The sequence below is a fragment of the Pararge aegeria genome, chromosome 12 (genome assembly GCF_905163445.1).
Source record: "Pararge aegeria chromosome 12, ilParAegt1.1, whole genome shotgun sequence".
NCBI lineage: Eukaryota > Metazoa > Arthropoda > Insecta > Lepidoptera > Nymphalidae > Pararge > Pararge aegeria.
Genome location: NC_053191.1, coordinates 16,686,929 through 16,708,684, shown reverse-complemented (window position 1 = coordinate 16,708,684; position 21,756 = coordinate 16,686,929). Strand labels below are relative to the sequence as shown.

The 21,756-nt window shown below is 36.2% G+C and overlaps 1 protein-coding gene across 1 annotated transcript; it reads left to right on the top strand.

The window, feature by feature from the left end:
• The first annotated feature begins 2,328 nt into the window (after nt 1-2,328).
• LOC120628130 (trypsin-like) lies at nt 2,329-16,060 on the top strand. Its single transcript, XM_039896356.1, has 6 exons — nt 2,329-2,868; nt 8,453-8,560; nt 9,564-9,684; nt 12,519-12,665; nt 13,665-13,793; nt 14,871-16,060. Exons 1-6 carry the CDS (start codon nt 2,599-2,601, stop codon nt 15,077-15,079), a joined length of 984 nt encoding a protein of 327 aa, XP_039752290.1. The 5' UTR covers nt 2,329-2,598; the 3' UTR covers nt 15,080-16,060.
• The last annotated feature ends 5,696 nt before the right edge of the window (nt 16,061-21,756 follow it).

The window sequence follows — 21,756 nt, the reverse complement described above, 5'->3', positions numbered from 1 at the left end:
CAAATAATATATCTGAAATACTAAAAGGTCTCCTATTCCATATTCCCGTGCTTTAGTAGGTGGATACGTTAATTATATCTCTTGCCAGGGGATACAATCGCCAGTGTTAGCCCTGCTGGTGGTAAGTGATGATGCAGTCTAAGATGGTAGCGGGTTAACCTGTTAGGGACTATGGTAGTCATACCCCAAATCGGTTTGTACGCAAAATCGCACCGGAACACTAATTCGCTTAGCGGTCTTTGTCGGTATGGTGGTAACTAGCCACGGCCGAAGCCTCCCACCAGATAAAATGACACAATGAGAAGGGTTTAGACTGTAGTATACCACACTGGCCCAGTACGCATTGTTGGATTCCACATGCCTTTGGGAACATTATTGGGAACTCTTGCGCATGCAGGTGTCATTCACCGTTGAAGCAAGTGATAGAGCCAAGTTTAAAGAATACATTTAAACTAATTTAACCAATCGTGGTTACTACACGATTGATGACTTCCTTAACGACACCCTTTTTTTGTTAACGGGAGGGGAAATCTTCCTAAAGATACCCAATTCTTGTCAGTCAACAGACTGACTTGACGTTTCAAAAGTGCTTATAAACTAGGCCTGCTTGAAATAAATGAATTTTGAATTTGAATTTGTTTAAAACGCACATAATTGAGAAAAGTGCGTGCTGGGATTCGAACTCGGCCCACCTAAAGTGAAGCCCAAGTCCTAACCACTCGGCTATTACCGCTCCAGTTCATAGTTCTTGCTCTTAAGTTAACAAACTGCGTATGCGTCGAGTACGGCGTAATTCAGCGTAATATCGGTTGTGCATTACCATAAATATGAAAATAAAGGCTGACATTGACAGAAATACGGCGGTGATGCGATATGGGTGCACACAGCGTTTGTTGTGAAAGATAACAGGTAAACGCATTTACCTGTAAGCATGTTTTTTTTAATAGTTAAAACTAGATGTTGCCGTTCATTACGGTCTTTACAAATCCCGTGGGAACCGTTTACTCTATGTTACTATATATACTATGTTCAATCTATGTTACTATACACCCTTTCAGCTAACTCTATGCCAAAAGACAAGTTGATAGGTTGCTCAAATTATATTAAATAGTTACACACAAACATTGTTGCTAAAATTGTTAAGAAACAAACTTTCGTATTAAAATATTAAGCGCAGTGTGGGACGGCCTCCAGCCCGCTGGACAGATGACCTTAAAAAGGTGGCTGGAAGCGGCTGGATGAGAAAGGCGGAGGACCGTGTGTGGTGGCGCGCTGTTGGAAAGGCCTATGTTCAGCAGTGGACGCTTGTGGGCTGTTGATGATGATGAGGAATATTAAGTAAGGATAGACAGACCAAGCAGATAGATCACCTGATGGAAAATGGAAAACCGCCTATACACAGAGTAACACTTCACAGGGCACGCAAGGAACATGTCCTACAAAGTTCTACCCTGTGCCCATAAATGAGTCTGCCTGTGAGAATGAAAGCCCCGGCAAGGAGGCGTAGCTTCCAAACAAACAAACCCCCCCCGTGTAGGCGAATCGGATAGGACCCGAATATATGTGCCTGTAATTACTTAGTCTATTTCTAGCATTGGTTCTGAAGGACGTGGCTGCTGGTGATACAAGAAGTTGCCTTGCGAAACTGTTTCTGACCGGCGCTTGGGCCATGTATTATATTATTATTATAGAGAAACCAGGAATTTTTCCTGTCTAAAAATTAGGGAAATTTACTTTAAGTACTGTCATCGTCCATCATAAAAGGCCTGTTTTAATCCCTCTAATGGTGCAGGTCTCTCTCTCTTTTTCTCTCTCTCTCTCATAGGAGTAGGTAGGATTACGAGCTTACGAATAAAATTTAATGTTAACTGACCGGCCATACTCCACCAGATCCCATATATAATTCACTAATATATTATATACTTACAGACCTAATACTTTTTTCAAGGACATTATATTATTAGGTACGAGATAGCTACCGACTACCTTTTCACCTATGCCAAAGGGATTCATTTTATTTAAGATGAGCCAAAAATGAAGGCGAATTAAAGGATTTAAAACGACAGACGGCCGCTTAAAATGCATAACATATTAGGAACAAATGTCAAAATACCGTCCCCAATCGAACCGTAACAAACAATTGAAGTTCGGACAAAAGATGCATCTCGAGATCGGTCTCCTGACCTACATTTGTGTGTGTCGCGCACATGGCATTGTATTGGCAATGATTAAAAAAATAAATCGGTGCCATCTCTGAAACTCATTTCTGTTTTGGCCGTAACGTGGTGTGCACGTACGCATTCCGCAAAAAAAACCTAAGTTCGATTTTCAAAGTGGAAGAAAGTCGTACCATATTTTTTTTGTTGTGAAACTTTTCAAAGTACCGTAGAAGTAGAATATTTGAGTTTAAAGGATAAGTGATTGAAATTCAAAATAAGAACATTTCAGTCATTCATTTTTGAACGGTTTTAGTGATTTTTTTTTTAATATTCAAACTTACAACTTAACAATAAGCAACTATCGTATACAATACAGTGTTTTTAGTTTTGGAAGGAGGAAACTTTGGGTGTCTCATAAATACAGACTAAAAATACAAAAATGATTTTAATATTTTTCCTCCTACCTCTATTAAATCTATGCATAGCTGATGTATTCATGACACACATAAACCATATGGAATACTACAGAAATAAAACCCGCCCACCGAAAGCCTTCAATAGTTTTTCCACGAACTATTTCAATCAGAACTCCATAGGAAAACCGGGGAAGGAAAAAGTGCAGTGCGGTACAAGAACTGTGGACTTTACTTTGAGGAGGGGAAAAATTGTGGGGGGCTCGGAGGCACCCTACGGGGCTTTTCCTTGGCAAGTAAGTATTATTTTTTACTAATGATCACTAACTAGTACTAAATCTCATTAAAATAATTTTAAAGATATTCATTATTTTGAACATTGCCAACTTAATAAAACAGGAGTATCAATACAAATACCAATGTCGCCGGGTTGAAATATACACTCCATTTCATCTAACTTGTCTTATAATGTAAGCGATCTTTTCATTAGGTACTTTTTAGCGTAAAGTATGATTTAAAAATATAAAAGTGCGATAAAATAAATAAAAACAAACACAATATAACGAGATTATTTTTATATACTAGGTGTGTTTTTATTATTTCCTAAACAAATTGGAAATAAAGTTTACACTAAAAGTAACAGAAAGATTGTTTACAATAAATACATGTATAGTTTACAATTACTATAAAGAAATAGACTTTACCTGCCATACATAAACAGGTTAGCCTGCTACGGTCTTTTTACTACTATTGCTGTCAAGAGCTTAATTGCAGCAGAAAAAAAACAATATCGTTCCCGGACTTATTTTTTAAACTTGTAAAGGGGAATAACTTTACTTTACATGATTTTATCGAAACTTTAACCGTTTACGCATTAAACGGGAAAAAACCCCGATTTTTATACATTTTTCATTTGTGCTATGCTGCTACTGGTCTTAGCATGATGGTATATAGCCTATAGCTTTCCTTGATAAATGGGCAATCCAACACCGAAAGAAGTTTTCAAATCAGACCTGTAGTTCCTGACATCATAGCCATAACACAAACAAACAAACAAACTCATTAGCTTCATATACTAGTATAACATTTACATTTACGTCCGTTTATTATACCAACCTGTACGTAAGGATATACTTACATATTACAAAAGTAATATTATTAAAATTACGTAAGCCTCTTCAAAATTTGCAACACCTCCGTCAATCAAGAAGTAATTACCTATGGTTTAAATAATATATTATATAACCTCAAAAATTCTTACAAATACCGCGAAAATTAACAATAGCCCGCCAAAACCGCGACACGCGTGTCGCAACCTTCAAGCCCGGAGACGTTTAAATAATGAACTTTCACTTTTCAAATGTCAATTTTCAGAGATCCTTAAGACATAAAGTAGATGATGAATGAGACACGAGTCTTATGATTTTCATAAAAGTGTTTTTACGTAAACTTGGGGGAAATATTTATTTTACACATTTTAAAACGCATATAAAATTTGTGGAACCGACAGGGTTTGAACCGACGACTCTCTAGCTATCTCGGTCTGAGTGCTTTACCACTAAGATATGACTCTCATACCGCCGATGCCGAAATTAGTATGGACTTTCGGTATCAGTCTAAGACTGTCAGGCGTAAAGTAGGTGATGTAAAGAATGAGAATGAATGAATGAATGAATGAATACACTTTTATTGTACACCAAAGAAAAAAGTAGTTACAGAAATATAAATACATATCAAGAGAGTATAATTTGGTGGCCTTATCGCTACATAGCGATTTCTTCCAGGCAACCAACGTAAAAGGAAAAACCGAAAAGATTTAAAATTATACAAATATATAAATAAAATATATATATATATAAATATAACTATATAAAATATACATACAAATAAAATATAAACACACATGAAATTACGCATAATTAATGTAAACTACTAACAATCATATACAAAATATATAAATATGTAAATATATAACATAAATACCCCTGATATGCCTTTTATTCCATGCAAATAATATTACAAACATAGTAAAAAAAAAAGAATTAAGTAAACAATAGTGTCTATAAAGTTTACAATATAAATTCGTTTTAACATTTTTTCTTTTATTACATTTAAGAATTAATTTCGTATTGGTTTTCATATTTAATTTGCAAAGACCCCTCTCAGGTGAAGGCCTTCTCCAAGGATTTCCATTTTGGTCTATTTTTGGCTGTTTGTAACCAGTTTGTTCCTGCGATCTTCTTAATATCATCCTCCCATCTCGTGAATGGTCTTCCTATTCGGCGTTTGCCTGGTGGGCCGTTCCATGTAGTGACATTTATAGTCCACCGGGCTACATGGCCGGCCCATCGGATATATAGACATATATACTATACATATATATTATATGAGACATGACTCTTTGGTCTTTTATATACAACGTGTAACAGAATTACGAAATCATGTTGAAGGATTTGTAACTATATTTCATAAGGAATCATCAGAAGGAGCATATTTATTTTTACATACAAACGAATTCAAAGCAAATCCTTTACGGTTCAGCCCGTTACACTTTGAACGCCCTGCCGTTAGAGATTCGTGAGGCGCAAACGATCGGCTCCTTTAAGAAACAAGTGAAGGATCACTTCTTGTCTGTATCTTCCGGGCATTGATGGGAATAATCACTGTGTTCTATTTTGTTTATTTATTATTATATATTGTTACCGGTTGATCCCCTGGCTGATACCAACGCTACGCCATAAACATGTTGTGACGTCACTACATGATTCATTAATATAGAATTGCTTTAATAGTTCTATTTTGCTTTATATAATTCGTAATAATACTTGTGTAAATAATTAATGTTTTCCAAATAGAATAATAACAATATATTTTGTGAAATAACTTACCGAAAACTAATATCGTAAAATATTATTATTGGTTCGTTTTGTTGTTAACATTGTAAACGGTACCTGAGCCGTATAAAAGTAGAAGCATTACCTTCTCCAACATTCATTCTGTATCAAGTAGTTGTAGGGGGAAACTCTGCTCGATTACATGTCAAACGTAAAAAGTGAAAAACAGTATTATTCAAAGTCCTGTCCTCACGTTCTTCAACAATATATTTTTGAGGGTTCTTTCTTTTTTTTTTTTTTTTTAATTATGTATTTATAGTAGAGTTTTTGTATGTTTATATTTATGAAATATATATTATATTTTTGTACATATCTTTAATATGTTATGTTTAATATGTACTATGTTTTATGTTTATTTTATGTTAATTTAGTTTAAAATCCTAATATTTACTAATGTTTGTTGTACCACCTACTTATTTCTTATAACATTTTCTTGTATGCCTTTGGTTGCCTGGAAGAGATCGCTATTTAGCGATAAGGCCGCCAAATTGTACGTTCTACCTTATTGTGCTGTTGTATTTGTATCTCTGTAAATTTTCTCTGTGGTGTACAATAAAAGTGTATTCATTCATTCATTCATTCAAAGCATTCTAAGTGTTTACTTATGACAAACCTATTGAAGATAAAAGACCGACACGCGCATAGTACCTACGCTACGCGACGAGTATCTAATAAAGTGACAGGAGGCACATGATTTTAATTTTGCATCTGATTTCTTTCAGTAAAAACTATAAGTGGTTTACTCAAAAACTATTAGGTTTTCGGTTTCACAGATAAGTCTTATACAATCTTTATAATTTACCTCTAAAGCCTGTGAAGTATTATCTCTGGTTTCATTTACATGTTTATTTCTTTCTTTTTCTATTCCACTATAAGTTAGCCATTGACTGCAATCTCAAGTATTATCTGGTGGTAAGTGATGATGCAGTCTACGATGGTAGCGGGCTAACTCCATAATGCGATATCGTATTGGAACGCCAAATCGCTTAGCGGCACGTCTTTTTCGGTAGGGTGGTGTCTGGCCACAGTCGAAGCCTCAGACCAGACTATACCAGAGAAAATTCAGAAATTGAAAAATTGCAAAACTATTATATAGGGATTCGAAACTAGGACCTCCAACTTAAAACCTAAGTTCTCGCCGCTGCGCCAGAGAGGTCGACAAATATATCTGTGTTTATTTATATATTATAAGTATATTAAGTATATTATTATTCATAATTTCATAAAAATATCCATTAGTCATGGGGTAGGTGGCGATGTGTTATATATATAATATATATATATATATATATTTAAATACAAGTGATGGAAGGCGTCGCTTATTAGACTAATAAAAGATGAATGCATCACGGGGCATTTTATTCATCTAAACAAGGCAACAAATAAACCGAATGTTCATGATATGGCTTTCACTTATACTCGTAAATCAAACTATTTTAAAAATCGTAATCTACTCGCGCTTGGCCGGACTTGTTAAAACAAAAAAAAAAACTTTTTCGAAACGTATTTAGAAGACAATATCTCAATTAGTGTCCTCGATATGCTTAACTCACAGAATTAAGAACATACATAATCCTCATTCAGTTATCATTGCATCCAAAATCAGCAAAAACAGCCCGCGCAAGCTAAACTTCACATCCGCGAAATGTTGCTAGATCAGAAACTTTTCCCATTTTCCCCATTTTATGGTAAACATTTGGAACATTAGAGGTTCTTTTTAGTTTTCCTAATCCTAAGGTTGCCTGGCAGAGATCGCTACTTAGCGATAAGGCCGCCTTTTGTATCCTGCTTCATTCTTCATGTGTTTGTTCTTTTTTGTCTCGTTTTTCTGAGTGGTGTACAAATAAAGAGAAGAAGAAGAAGAAGAAATACTTTATTGCACACAAACATCAGAATATACATAAAATATAGAATAAACAACAACAAGAATTGTAGGCATGCAAATGCGGCCTTATTGCTGCAAGCAATCTCTTACAGGCAACCTCTGGCAGAAGGAAAAGCTGCATATAACATATATATTCGGCAATAAATAGACATACATATAAAATAAATAAATATATAAATACATATGTATATATAAATATAATATAAATACATATATAATTAAATAATGAAAAAAGAAAATACAAATAATACATATTAATTACGATATTTGTTCAAATTACTTCACTCAAAGACAGTTAGTAGTCTTTAAGACGACATTTAAATATGGGAAGAGATTGATTTGAAAGAGTATAAATAAATAAATAAAATAAAATAATTATAGATTTAACACTGAGCATAAAACAAATTGTTATTAAATTACGAAATGGAAGAATGATTTCAAAATACTACCATAAATATAGAAAGTCATGTATGAAATTACGACCAAAATTCCCTTAGCTATTTTATGCAGGTTTCCTAACGATGTTTCCTTCAGCGCAAGTGACATTTTTATTATTTAAAACGTACATAACTTAAAATAGTTGGAGAATCCAAAAGTGCACGCCTCATAAACTCATTCATTACAATAAAATTGAGATTATTTGTAAATAATAATTAAACTACATCTAATTATACCGTGAAAAGTAATAGGCTTCTATTCCTCAAAATACTGAAGCCTACAAAAAAAACTCCATAAGTGAAGTATTTCGCTCGTTATCGTGACCACAAGATACGGGATCCGCACATTCAGACACACAGACGTCCAAGACAGAACTTTTTTAAACATTTTTTTAATTTCTTTAAATAATAAAAAATAATGTAATTTCTTAACATTTGTCTATTTATATTCCCTTATAAAAGCAATAAAGAATAAAAAAAGTTTTAAGTTGGAGAATCACTCGGTGTGCGGAAACTGACAGTAATACCCACCTCAACGCTTCGCTTATGAGGCGTGCAAACGTTAGACGTGCGTGCTGTGATTCAAACTCGGCTACCCAAAAGTGAATTCGAAGTCTTAACCACTGGGCTATCACCCCTTCAACCCCGTTTGACTAATTTTCAGGTCGAGATTCAAATGCTGAACGCGGATAAATTGACATTCGAACATCACTGTGGGGGCGCAGTTATTGCTGAGCGCCTGGTACTTTCAGCGGCACACTGTTTTGATAAGGTATGCCACAGATTAAAAAAAACAAAATCAAAATTCATTTATTTCAGATAGGCCTAATATAAGCACTTTTGAAACTTCAAATATGTCTGCTTGTAGTGACTCTAGAAGCCGGCAAGAAACTCAGCAGTTGTTCTTTTCGAACATCATTTTACAATTTAACAATCGTTGTTCTATCTTGTGTGAAATGAATGCAGTACGGCTTGCTTTCAACAAACCTTGTCATTAAAATAAACATCTTATACCCGTTTTCCGTAAGTAAACAAGGCAATGCCTAAATAATGCCTTATCGAAGGAGATTACTAGGCGTCTCATGTACGCCTAGGAATCACCAATATTTATCACCTAAGAGTTGGTGAAATGTTATTTTTCTATAGACATCGCCTAAATCATTAGGAATTCGATTTATGTTTAGTGAAAATAATAATAATAATTGTTTAATTCAATTAAAACCCATGTCAATATACACGTAAATAAAGTAAAAAAAGTAGCATAGTATTTTAAAAGATCTAAAAAATAATAAATTAAATCCAAACATTAAAAAAAATACAGCTAAAACATAATAAATTACCCCAAAAGAGGGTTCGTACCCGTATAACCTACTATTTACGGTTTCCGTCGCGATGCACGGCAAGCCAGCTCTTTACAATATTCTCCGGGTACTCGGAGCATACACCAAGGATTCCGTTCTTGGAATTACGTATACGGAACCAGAAGGCTGCAACTGCAACTCGATCTAATAAGCGCGAAATAGTCTGGTATTCTGGCATCGACAAACATGTTCGACGCACTGCAGAATTTAGGCAGTTTCATCAGAATTCGGTATGCGTTATTATACTGCACTCTGATACTGCTACGTGCATTTTTATTGTAGTTAAACCACAGCCGACACGTATAGAGGCATTGTCAGTATGCCCTAAACAGTGTCAGCTTCGCGTCTTCACGAAAACGGGCGCCTAAAAAAGTTTTCACTTAAAAATTGAGTTTTAGTTTATTGTGATTCCAGGAACCATTGCAACTTGAGCACATGAGACTGCTGGTTGGAGAGCATCGGCTTAAACTGCAGGATAAGCACGAAAACAGGTTCCTCGCTGAGAAGGTGGTGCCACACCCGGAGTTCAGGAAAAGTGAGGAATCATACGTTAATTTTTTTTTCCTCTACAAAATTACAGCCAGTTTGCGTTGTGGGCAGCGACCCTGCTTTCTGCGTCCAAGGCCGTGGGTTCGATTCCCACAACTGGAGATGTTTGTGTGAAGAACATGAATGTTTTTCAGTGTCTGGGTGTTTATTTGCATATTATACGTATTTATGTATATAATATTCATAAATATATTCATCAGTCATCTTAGTACCCATAACACAAGCTACGCTTACTTTGGGGCTAGATGGCGATGTGTGTATTGTCGTAGTATATTTACTTTATTTATTTATTTATTTATACTCTTTATTTGTACACATAAAGGCACATACAATTCAAGAATTTAGTAGGATACAAAAGGTGGCCTTATCGCTAAGTTTACCTCTGCACGGCAACCTTAGGATTAGGAAAACTAAAAAGAAATACCCTAAGACCAAACAAGAAATTTAGCCCTTGAATTGAAACTTGTCGATAAGTGATGTTGCAGTTTAATACGGTAGCGGGCTAACCTATTAGGGAGTATGGCAGTTATAATAAACCTTTAAACGCGACGTCCGTAACGGGAAATGGCTTAGTGGCACGTCTTTGTCGGCAGTGGTGGACCAGAAGAAAAAGTTAGAAATTATAAATTCCCAAATGGCTCCTGCCGAATGCCTGGGAATCGATTCCGCGAGCTCCAACTTAAAACCTCAGCGCTCACCGCTCACCAGAGAGGTCGTCATAATCTAACGTTTTAACTATAAATGAACATACGTATTAGTTTTGGTATTATCACACCTATCTTACTATCGCATTGGGCTAGTTTATATAGATAAAAACGAAAAAATTACTTTTTAATGTCTAGCCTAGGCTGTCGGGAAGTAGTAAGTCTAATTCTATCGGAAAACTAACCAACTGAAGAGAAATGATTATTTCACTGCGCCAAATTATAAAATCAAAGACAATTTTAAATCACATATAGGTCTAGGATCAAGGATGGTACTATTGATGCGTACATAACATAAAAATACGTGTTTATAGTTGTGAGATAATACGTTCCACACGTGTCCAGGTTTAAGAACAAGTCCACAATAAACTTAGCCGGGTTTTCTTTTTGTTATTACCATCTCAAATTGTCATTTATAATTATATGTAAAGCAACCTGGTAAGAGCAATATTAGAAACGCAAGCTTTGTTATCCTTTACGTATTCCGTTACTATTACAACTTTTCTATAAAATTACTTTCAATACAACGTTTTCAGGAGACAACTCCGAGATGCCAACTGCTTGTTTATTGTGAAATTGTATTCAAGTTCCTTGAACGGATTACTAATTTTATTAAGCCTAGTATATAGGTCGACTTCACCTTCGAAGGGCCGCTAACTTTTCTAAGTTATGTGCGTTTTAAAGAATTTGAACATGACTTCCTTCAACGGTGAAAGAAAACATCGTGAGGATACCTGCATGCCTGAGAGTTCTTCGTAATGTTCTCAAAAGCGACGACTATTATTCATTTATCTACTCTAAATCATATTTAAGTATGTTAACGTATGTATTAGTATATTTATCACCAGTATTGTGGTATTTGTGTAGTCTGGTTTATTACACGCTTTATATTAGCTTCACTTGTATGTATGTTTGTAACCGACTTCTTTGGGCGCGATTTTGACCCACTTTAAACGGTCCGATTTCTTTCAACCTTTGTAGACATATCGAGGACCGATGACAATAGACTAATCTGAAAAGATTATTCCAATTTTCACTATAAAAAATAAGATTTTTTACTAATTACTACAGCGCCATCTAGACCCAAATGTAAAAAACCTATGGCGTTCGCGTACCTAACAAATTCCACAGACAACATTAAGCTACTAGATGGTAGAGGGCATTAGCTGTTACTTTTTAATGGCCTGTTTTAAATAATAATTAGAACTTGCATTTCGAGAGACGGGCCCACTGAATAAAAAAAAAAAATTATCTATATTTTATCTCTTTCATGGTGGATGGGTTACCGATTAATTTTGCTGTAATAAAAATAATAGATCAAGAAAAACTAAAAAAAATCGCTATTATGAATAAACTAAAATAAAGAAATTAGTTTAGTTTTTTATACCAAGCGTGTTTTTTAGTTTGTTTGAACTATTTAATTTATGTATTAGTATGTAGTCATTCGTATGTATACCTATGTTATAAACAGTGTACCCCACTTTTTCGTTTTTCTTTTTAGTTTTCCTAATCCCAAGGCAGAGATAGCTACTTAACGATAAGGCTGCCTTTTGTATCCTACTACATTGTTTAACTGTTTGTTATTTTTTTTGTATTTCTGAATGATGTGGTGTAAAAATAAAGAGTATAAAGATATTAAAAATAAATAAAAAAGTTGTGGAGTTTACCCAAACCACACTGGGCCAGCGTGGTGGACTACGGCCTAAAGTCTTAAAGCCTTCTCGTTGTGGAAGGAGACCCGTGCCCTGCAGTGAGCCGGTAATGGGTTTGAAATGAAAATGAAATGAAATGAAAATACACTTTATTGTACATCAAATAAAAAATAAAAAAAACAATCATTAGAAAAAAAAGGAGAAAAAGTGCAATAGGCGGCCTTATCGCTTAAAAGCGATCTCTACCAGGCAACCTACGAAATATAATTGAATACATGAAGTTGTGAAGAAGGGTTAGGGTGTACACAAAGTAATACCTGAATGATAAACATAATATAAATTACAAAAATATACATACTTCATAAAAATTAAAAATAAAATATATATAATAGAATATTTATAAACAATAAATTTAATATAATACATACCTATATTTGTATGAATGAATGTATGATTTATTGCAGATGGTCCCCACAGCAACGACATAGCAGTTGTCCTGGTTTCCCGCTCCGGAGTTCAGTTCAACTCGCACGTCCGCCCCATCTGTCTGCCGGACAAGGCCGACACCACTGGAAGGTGGTGTGCGGTCAGCGGCTGGGGGTACCAGGCAGGTACCAGAACTTGCTGATGTTTTTATACTGTGTAGTTGTAATACATGAAAATATGGATAAATCAACAATGAGCATTTTAGTAACGTGCCTGGCGCAGCGGTGAGCGCGTGGTTTTAAGTTGGGGCCCCGGGTTCGACCCCGTGCAGGGGCATTATGAGAATTTATAATTTCTGAATTTTCTCTGGTCTGATCTGGTGGGAGGCTCTGGCCGTCCCGCCAAGCGATTTACCGTTCCGTTGATGTCGCGTAGAAACCAATTAGGTAATTACGTAGTTATATTAAACCCATTTTGGGTTTAATATACGCTACCATAATTTAGCTCTTAACGAAATAAAACTAAGAGTATTAAATCGCAGACGGCCGATTGGCGCAGTTTGCAGCGACCCTGCTTTCTGAGTCCAAGCCGTGGGTTCGATTCCCACTACTGAAAAATTTTTGTGTGATGAGCATGAATGTTTTTCAGTGTCTGGGTGTTTATATGTATATTCTAAGTATTTATTTATATTATTCATAAAAATATTCATCAGTCGTCTTAGTACCCATAACACAAGCTACGCTTACTTTAGGGCTAGGTGGCGATGTGTGTATTGTCGTAGTATATTTATTATTATTATTCACCTCACAGAATGTTAAAACAAATAATGACCACGGTACAACTTATGATGCGTACATCACATGAGAAACCACAACGTTCAATATAAAACTTTGAGCTTTTTAAGAGACATCCCCAAGATGTCAAAGGGTAGAATATCGTAACTGACTACCTGTGTTGCATAACCAGTGGTCTATGCTTCTATGGCAGCACGCCTGTGTCCCGCAGTTGGCGTGACGTGTTCTTTGGGAATTGTGGTTTCTCGCTGGGGATAGTGTCATCGAACTGTCTCGTTGATCTAGTGGTTAGCATGTTCGACTACAGAAAACAAGGTCCCGAGTTCAATTCCTCACTCAGATCATTATTAGAAATATAAAATCACAATAATATGCCTATAATGTATACAGAAGGAACCGATAACTTCGCGCCTGTGCTAAGAGCAGCAGCGGTACCAGTGTTGGACCAGACCACGTGTAGGAAGGAAAAGGTGCTAGGTGGATGCCAGCAGACTATATTGGACTCTATGTTGTGTGCTGGTGAGTGCAATATCATTTAATTTTTTTCATTCATTTAAATAACGGATAACGGTCAGCATCCTCAACTGTCGCCTTTTACTGCGATCCAAACTGTCTGCCCAGCGAGGACATTATGAGCAAACACTCCCGTTGGGAGAGGCCTTTAGTCCAACAGTGAACAGTTATGGGCTACTGATTGTTTGCTTATTTAATTGTACATTTATTTACAAGAGTAACGTAGCGAGAACATTATGAGCAAACACTCCCTTTGGGAGAGTCCTTTAGTCCAACAGTGGAGAGTTATGGGCCACTGATTGATTGCGCATTTAATTGAAAGAGTATATTTATTTACAAGAGTAACGTAGCGAGGACATTATGAGCAAACACTTCCGTTGGGAGATGCCTTTAGTCCAACAGTAGATAGTTATGGGCTACTGATTGATTGCGTTTTTAAAAGTATATTTTTTTACAAAAGTAACGTTGGCTACAACTTGGCTACAAGAGATTAATGAAAAGAATTGAATAGTGCATTGTTATGAATTCATGATCGGTGCAGTCCTCTTGGCAAAGATTTAGGTACATATTACCACCCAAAATTAGGAAATGAGTGTATTGAGCAAAGACAGATCAATGGCAATCACAAAGCTAGCTTCTTAAGAGCGTGACGATGATTTCAGAACGTTGCAAACTAAAACTGTACTTAAAATGCAACGTGCAACTCTTTGCACTTTGCACCTTTCCACTTTTTTTGCAATTTTTATCATTAATATATAATTGTTTTAATAATTTAATTAAATACCTGCATAAAAAGTTGTATTTGTTTTTATATTAAAACTAAAATATCTAATAATTTGTTAAGAAAACCTTAATGCGCATTAGAGGTAACTTTGAAATTTTTTCTTCCCAGTAAATATTGTCGTGACTATTACATATTTTTCCCTGGTATAAACTTAATTGTTTTAGAAAAAAAATATATGTTGTTTGTAAAATGAGTAATATGTAAATAAGGAGTCTAATTTTAGTTTGCAACGCCCTTGAATTGAGTTCGGTGTTGTAAATGTGACGTAACTGTCTCTTAATTTCCCCTGTGTTTTCCAGGTATTCTTTCCGGAGGTGTAGACGCCTGTAAGGGAGACTCGGGAGGGCCCCTCGCCTGCTACGGTACAAGCAGATGGCAGCTACACGGCGTGGTGTCGTGGGGATCCGGCTGTGCGAGACGAGCGCGGCCGGGTGTTTACACTAGGGTAGTTTCTTATGTAGACTGGATTAAAAGCACTGCCGCTTCGTTGGGTCAAAGGATATTCTAATAGGTTCTATATATCAATGAAACGCCCTTGCAAAACTCTTTCAATAAGTTCATATTAAATTAAAACCAGCCAAATGCGATTCCTATAAAACTATTATCTATAAAAACATGCATGTTTAATATTTACTGTTATAGCGGCAACAGAAATACATCATCTGAGATGTTCACATCACAAATTTTCTCAGATGTCTGTCCGTCTCTCGGTCAAGCGGTATTTCATCAATCATGATCGGTTATGAGATACCGCCAGACGAACGCACACCGGAGTCTCAGTAATAGGGTCCCGTTTTACCCTCTGGGTTCGAAAAATTAAAAACCAGGTAATTGCTGCTCGAATCCAATGGAATTTGCAGAAGACACGTGAAGTTACCGCCAAATTACAAAATATAGATTAAAGCAGCCAAACATCCTGTTTGTGTCCAGTTAACAAACAATAAGCGCATCACCTTTTTAAAAATTGCGATATAAACTGGTTTACTTAGGTTAATTGAACGTTAAACCGCTGGCCAAGATTATCATATTTTTTTTAGTAGTTACCGTTATTATTATTTTGGTTCCTTAAAAAAATATTAAATTAGTTAACCGGTTAAATAAAGAACAATATTTTTAACTGGCTTCTAAACAAAATTCACCGAGAAATTAGAAAAAGCAAGGTAAGGAAGGTCGTTAATATAATTAAGGAATACAAAAGGTCCTAATAAAGACCCTTGTGGAACACCAATTTTCACAACTGACCCATTTGACGGTTTTCCATTCACGTCTACCATTTGTATTAGATTATAATCGAATTTGTATGTAGAATAATTGATAACGCCTAAGATACATTAAGTTTATAAAAAAAGCTTATAATACGTGTAGGTACTTAATAATTTTTTAAATCAGTATTTTAATTTAATATTTTAATTTTAACGCCAAAGACTAGCCCTCGTTACCAATAATAATAGAATTATAATAGATAAGATAACTATTTATTTATTTTAATTTATAAGTTATTTTTATATCCTAGAAAGGTATAATTGTGCTATAAAATCGACGCATTTTTGTATTAAAATTTAATTAAAATATAAAAAAAAAAATATTTTTTTTTGTTGAGCGACATACATACCTTCACCATATATGTACCTTTTTCTTTTTAATTATTTCACGACTAATTTGCCTTTAACTGCAATCGCACCTAGTGTTAAGTGATAACAGCTAGCTAACCTGAGGTAAGTGCCTCATAAGAAAGCACCGAGTCACTCAGCCGGCGATGGAGAGAGCTATGTTGGGAGTATCTCTACGTGATCGAATCAGAAATGAGGAGATCCGTAGAAGAACCAGAGCTACCGACATAGTCGCAAAGCTGAAGTGGAAATGGGCGGGGCACATAGCTCGAAAGACCGATGTACATTGGGGTTCCAAAAGTTGGGGCTGGAATGGCGACCCCGCACAGGTAAACGAAGTGTTGGTTGGCCCCCAACGAGGTGGACAGATGACATCAGGTGAGTCCCTGGAAGCCGCTGGAGGCAAGCGTCCAGGACCGTGTACTTTGGAACTCCCTAGAAGACCTATGTCCAGTAGAACTTAAATCGGTTGAAGTTATGATGATGGCGAACCTGGGGTATGGCGACCATAGTCTGTGTCTACGCGGAAACGCTAAATAAAATAAAGACATAAATGAAATATAAATTCCCAGACTGTCCTTCTCCGCCACACTGGTAAACGCAGCGTAGGTCGGCCCCTCGTTAGGTGGACAGATGACATCAGGCGAGTCGCTGCGAGCCCCTGGAAACAAGCGGCCCAGGACCGTGGATTTTGGAACTCCCTACAAAATACCTATATCCGGCAGTGGACGTCAATTGGTTGAAATGATGATGATCATGAAACTGTCCTGTTCCGGGAATCGAATCTTAGACCTACCACTTAAAACAACAGCGCAGTAGTGATACTGCGTTGAACAAAAGTTGGTACAAAGGTATAAGGATAAAAAGGTCATAAGTTGGTGCTTTGTATCAGGAAAAAAATAATCCTTAATGACCTTTCGCAGCCGGGCAAATCGAGTCACGAGCGCATATTGGCACACTTAGATAAAGAGTATTGCGCAAGAGGAAGACCCCAATATTAAAACGAGATAAACAAGATAAAGATAATTGTTTTTATATTAATTAAATCAATTAAATGCGAAAGTGTGTTTGTTTGTTTGTCCTTCCTTAACGTCGCAACTAAGCAACTAATCAACATGATTTTTGGCACAGAGTTAGTTGAAAGGACGGAGAGTAACATATATTAATTTTAAACCCAGAAAAACAAACATTCTCCAAGGAGTTTGTAAAAAGCAGTAAATAATAAATATAAATAAATAAATATACTATGACAATACACACATCGCCATCTATTCCCAAAGTAAGCTAAGCTAAGTATAGCTTGTGTTATGGGTACTAAGATGACTGATGAATATTTTTATGAATTATACACATAAATACTTATAATATACAGATAAACACCCAGACACTGAAAAACATCCTTGTACTCTGAAAACAGGGACGCTGCCTAGTGCGCCAATCGGGCGTCAATTTAAATCAACTGAATTTCTTAAATACACATGAACATATAATATTTTTGGATATGTCGAAATACCGACAAATCTAAAAATATTATCGTGGTATGTACACGTTGAACTATGTGTAAGAAATGTTGAAGAACCACGAAAGTCTTAGTTTAAAATCTTTAAATAACCTACAAATGAAATAATTTAAGCTTTTTGTGACAGAGCTTGTCCGGGGAAGTACTATCGCCATGCTTATTTCTGCCGTTAAGCAGCATTGTTGCAATGCTGTGTTCCGTATCTCGCGACAGGTTTGCGACAGGCGTAAATCTTGCAATCACTGCTGTCAAACGTCACTTTTGTTTATTTATTGTATGGAAAAGTGACGTTTGACAGATTTACGCCTGTCGCAATCCTGTCGCGAGATACGTAATCGCCCTGTCGGTCTGAAGGGCGTGGTTTCCGGTGTAATTACAGGCATATGAGGCTAAACACCTACGCCTCAAACGCTCCGCGCCAAGCCAATGGTTCCTATAGCTTGATTCGTATGTTTTTTTTATAATAGGACAATACACACATCGCCATCTAGCACTAAATTAAGCTTAGCTTGTTTTATGGGTAGGTACTAAGATAATTTTTTTTTTTTAAATATATGGACAAGTGCTTGACTGCGATCACACCTGATGGTAAGTGATGATGCAGCCTAATATGAAGCGCGCTTGCCTAGAAGATGCCTATTCACTCTTGATTTAAAGGCACCCAAATTATAGTTATCGGGGAAGTCGGAAGATGGGAGGGCATTGATGAAAAACTTCGCCCAGACACTGAAAAACATTCATGTTCATCACACAAATATTATCCAGTTGTGGGAATCGAACCCACCGCCTTAGACTGAGGGTCTCTGCCCACTGCGTATAAATATTAATGCTAGCCCGCCAAATACTAAGTCGCTAACTCTTGCTCGAAAGCTGTAACTTCCTATTCCTAAATCTTTATATATATATTTCTTGTGTGCGTGTGTATGTCACTGAACTCCTCCTAAACGGCTGGACCGATTTGAACGAATTTTTTTGTATGCGTTTGGGTGGCACCCTGGATGGTTTAGATTCACAAATCAGCCCGACAGATGGCGCTAGTTTCCTATAATACAGTTCGTTCATTGAGCTGATGAATGAATGATGACGATTATTAATATAGCTTTATTTACATATCTAATAAACCTTATTAATTAATAATACGCCTAATTTATTTCCAAACACACGTGACGATAAATTATATTATCTCAGTCTTATCTGCGCAAATAATAATTGCCCTTATTCTACCGCGAGTGGACGTGTCGCTTACGGACTTATTTGTTTTATTATTAATGCAGTTTATTAATAACTATAATTAATAATTCTGTTATAAGTGCAATAATAGTGTATGAGAAGGATGACACCAGCATCGGCTGTTGGTGTATTTTATTTTATTATGTAGGTAAGTTAAATTAATTTGATGTTTTATTATTGTTCAATTTTTAATATTATTTGAAGCATTAAAGTTTTTTTGCTGGATTTTAATAAACTTCCGCTGTCCTTCTCCGTCAGTCGATATGCGTGTCCGTCCGTCCGTACATCCGTCTGTCAAGCTATACTATCTCATGAACCGTAAAAGGTAGACAATAATAATTGATATATTCCCAAAATATTAATTTCTATTGCCATTATAATGAATCCATACTATCCATAGTAATAGTATAAATGTGAAAGTGGATATGTTTCTTTGTCTTTACTTTACGCTTTAACTAAGGCACCAATCGACATGCTTTTTGGCATCGAGTTAGTTGAAAGGACGGGGAGTAACGTAGGCTACTTTTAGTTCATGAAAAACATCAATTACTTCCAAGTGTCGTTTACAGGAACATTCGTATTTTTACACATTATATTGTCCTTGCTTCACGTCATAATAACGACGTTGAAACCAAACGACTTGTTCACCGCAAGTAACACCGCTGGGCGTAGCAAGTAATAATACTTTTTAAATAATGAAATATATCATTTTTTATTATTTAAACGTCTGCCTCTCTACTACCCCAATTGCTTCGTTCTAACAGAGTTTTCATTACAACTGCTTTTGCAATGAAAAATTATGAATAAATAAATAATAAATGAATAAATCAAAATTATATTAAGCCCATACCTCTAATCGGTATCACCGCGCCATCGTACCGAAACGCCAACTCGCTGAACGGCACGACTTTGTTGTAACTAGCCATGGCCTAAGCCCCACACAAACCTAAAGCTTTTTTCCTATTCCGTAACTTTTCGAGGTATGTAACGTATCGTATCGTATCTTCTGTGGTAATCGGTCTTGTCCATTCAATCTTGATCAGTCGGCGATCTATTGCACGCAAATCGCAGCAATGCATCTCTCAAGAACTGCTGTCCTCAAACAAGTAATCGGAAACTATATTACTTTTTTATTTATAGCTACCAACGCTGTGTTTACCGACGCGAGGTCACCATTCCCGCCCCGCCCGCTGCCACTTTAATCTATGGGAATCACTTTCGACTTAGGTGTATGTAAACCATGTACAGTGAAGGACTTGCGTTTAAGCTTACGACGGATAGTTCGGTATACCCAAACGCCTATATCGAAGGCGAAGATTGCATGCAATCGGGAGCGTTTCCCTGCAAGTACACTCGCGTAAGCACGAGTTTCTCGTGGGATGAAATGTAAAGCAAACGTACTGAGTGAAGTAGTGATTAGTCGTGACCGTTCAGTACTAGGACGAAAGTCACAAAGCGAACTGCGATCTTTGTGCAACCGATCGCTGCGACAGATTGGGACTTTAAGTGCCTCTAAAAGAATAACAATTGAAGGATCGCTGCGATGACTTGCCTGTTAATGGGTACCTTAAGTGCCTTACCTACTACCTGCAAGGACTACAATCATAGGATCGCTGCGATCTTTGTGCAATCGATTGCTGCGACGGCTTGCCTGTAAATGGGCACCTTAAGTGCCTGACAACTTGAATAAAATATTCTGATCATCGTTCTAAACATTAATTCTGATCAGATTTTGATATAGAGATGCCTAGCTGTAGGCAGTGACGTTATTCGCTTTTTTTTTATGGTCCTAGTATGTAGACCTTATAGAAAATCAAGCCTATTGTTTAGCCAAGGCGATTAAAACCTTTAAGGGCCCGTGTTAAAACATTATTGAGAAAACCTATAAAATTACTTGTTCGTCGATTTAGTGTTTAAATTGTATTAATACGAATCAGCAGGTCAACCAATGTTATCGTTGTATTTACATTATTAAAAATGTTAAGTGCATACCTACAAATTATGTTGACATCTTTTATGCGATAAATTACATATACAATTACGTACAGATAAAGTTAATGTAGGTATCTACTGGTGCTCACGTTTTTGTAAGTGCACAAAAACGTGATTGCAAGTCCCAGGCGGTGCCATGAAAATAAATGTCCACCATATGTCGTTTTTATTTTGCCTAACACAGTCTACTGCTGGACTAAAGGTCCATCATCGCCACACTGGGCAGACGGGTTGGTGATCGCAGTGGACGATAGTAGAGGACGCCGCTGCCTGTTCAATGTTAGGCCCCCTTGGTCGCCTCGTACGACACTCGTAGGAAGAAGAGGGGTACGGGGTCGGTGATAACTGCATTCAATTATTAGACAAACGCACACTAAGTCGAAGAATATTTTTTTATTCAAATAGTCGCATAGATGTGCATAGTGTGCTTAAAACTAAAGCAAGAAGCCCACAATAAATTAAGCCGGGTGTTCTTTTTTATTACAATCATCACACATCACCCTTTGAATCTATTTAAAAAAAACAACTTGCTTAGAGAAATACTTACTCACATAAGTTCTTTTATCGTTTACGTAATCCTATATACTCCATATACCGTACCTAAATTAAATAAAGTATTTTTTATGAAGTTTTATGAACTTTATAAAAGAAAATAAAATATAAATTTAGTACGTTATTAGTTATTAGGATCTAAATATTACACAATGGCCCACCCGGGGTCACACGGAGTAACCTAAAAGTTAACCTAACCCTTAATTAACAAAAATATTAAATGTAATTTTTGCGATTTTTGTCAAAATACGTATTAGTCTTTACTGTAATACCATTGTGCAA

What these genes read in the sequence shown, in the direction of transcription:
- LOC120628130 (XM_039896356.1), top strand. Translation starts at nt 2,599, where the DNA reads ATGATTTTAATATTTTTCCTCCTACCTCTATTAAATCTATGCATAGCT. An exon ending in ACACCCGGAGTTCAGGAAAA is followed by an intron (nt 9,685 to 12,518) that starts GTGAGGAATCAT and finishes GATTTATTGCAG; the next exon opens with ATGGTCCCCACAGCAACGAC. An exon ending in CGGCTGGGGGTACCAGGCAG is followed by an intron (nt 12,666 to 13,664) that starts GTACCAGAACTT and finishes TAATGTATACAG; the next exon opens with AAGGAACCGATAACTTCGCG.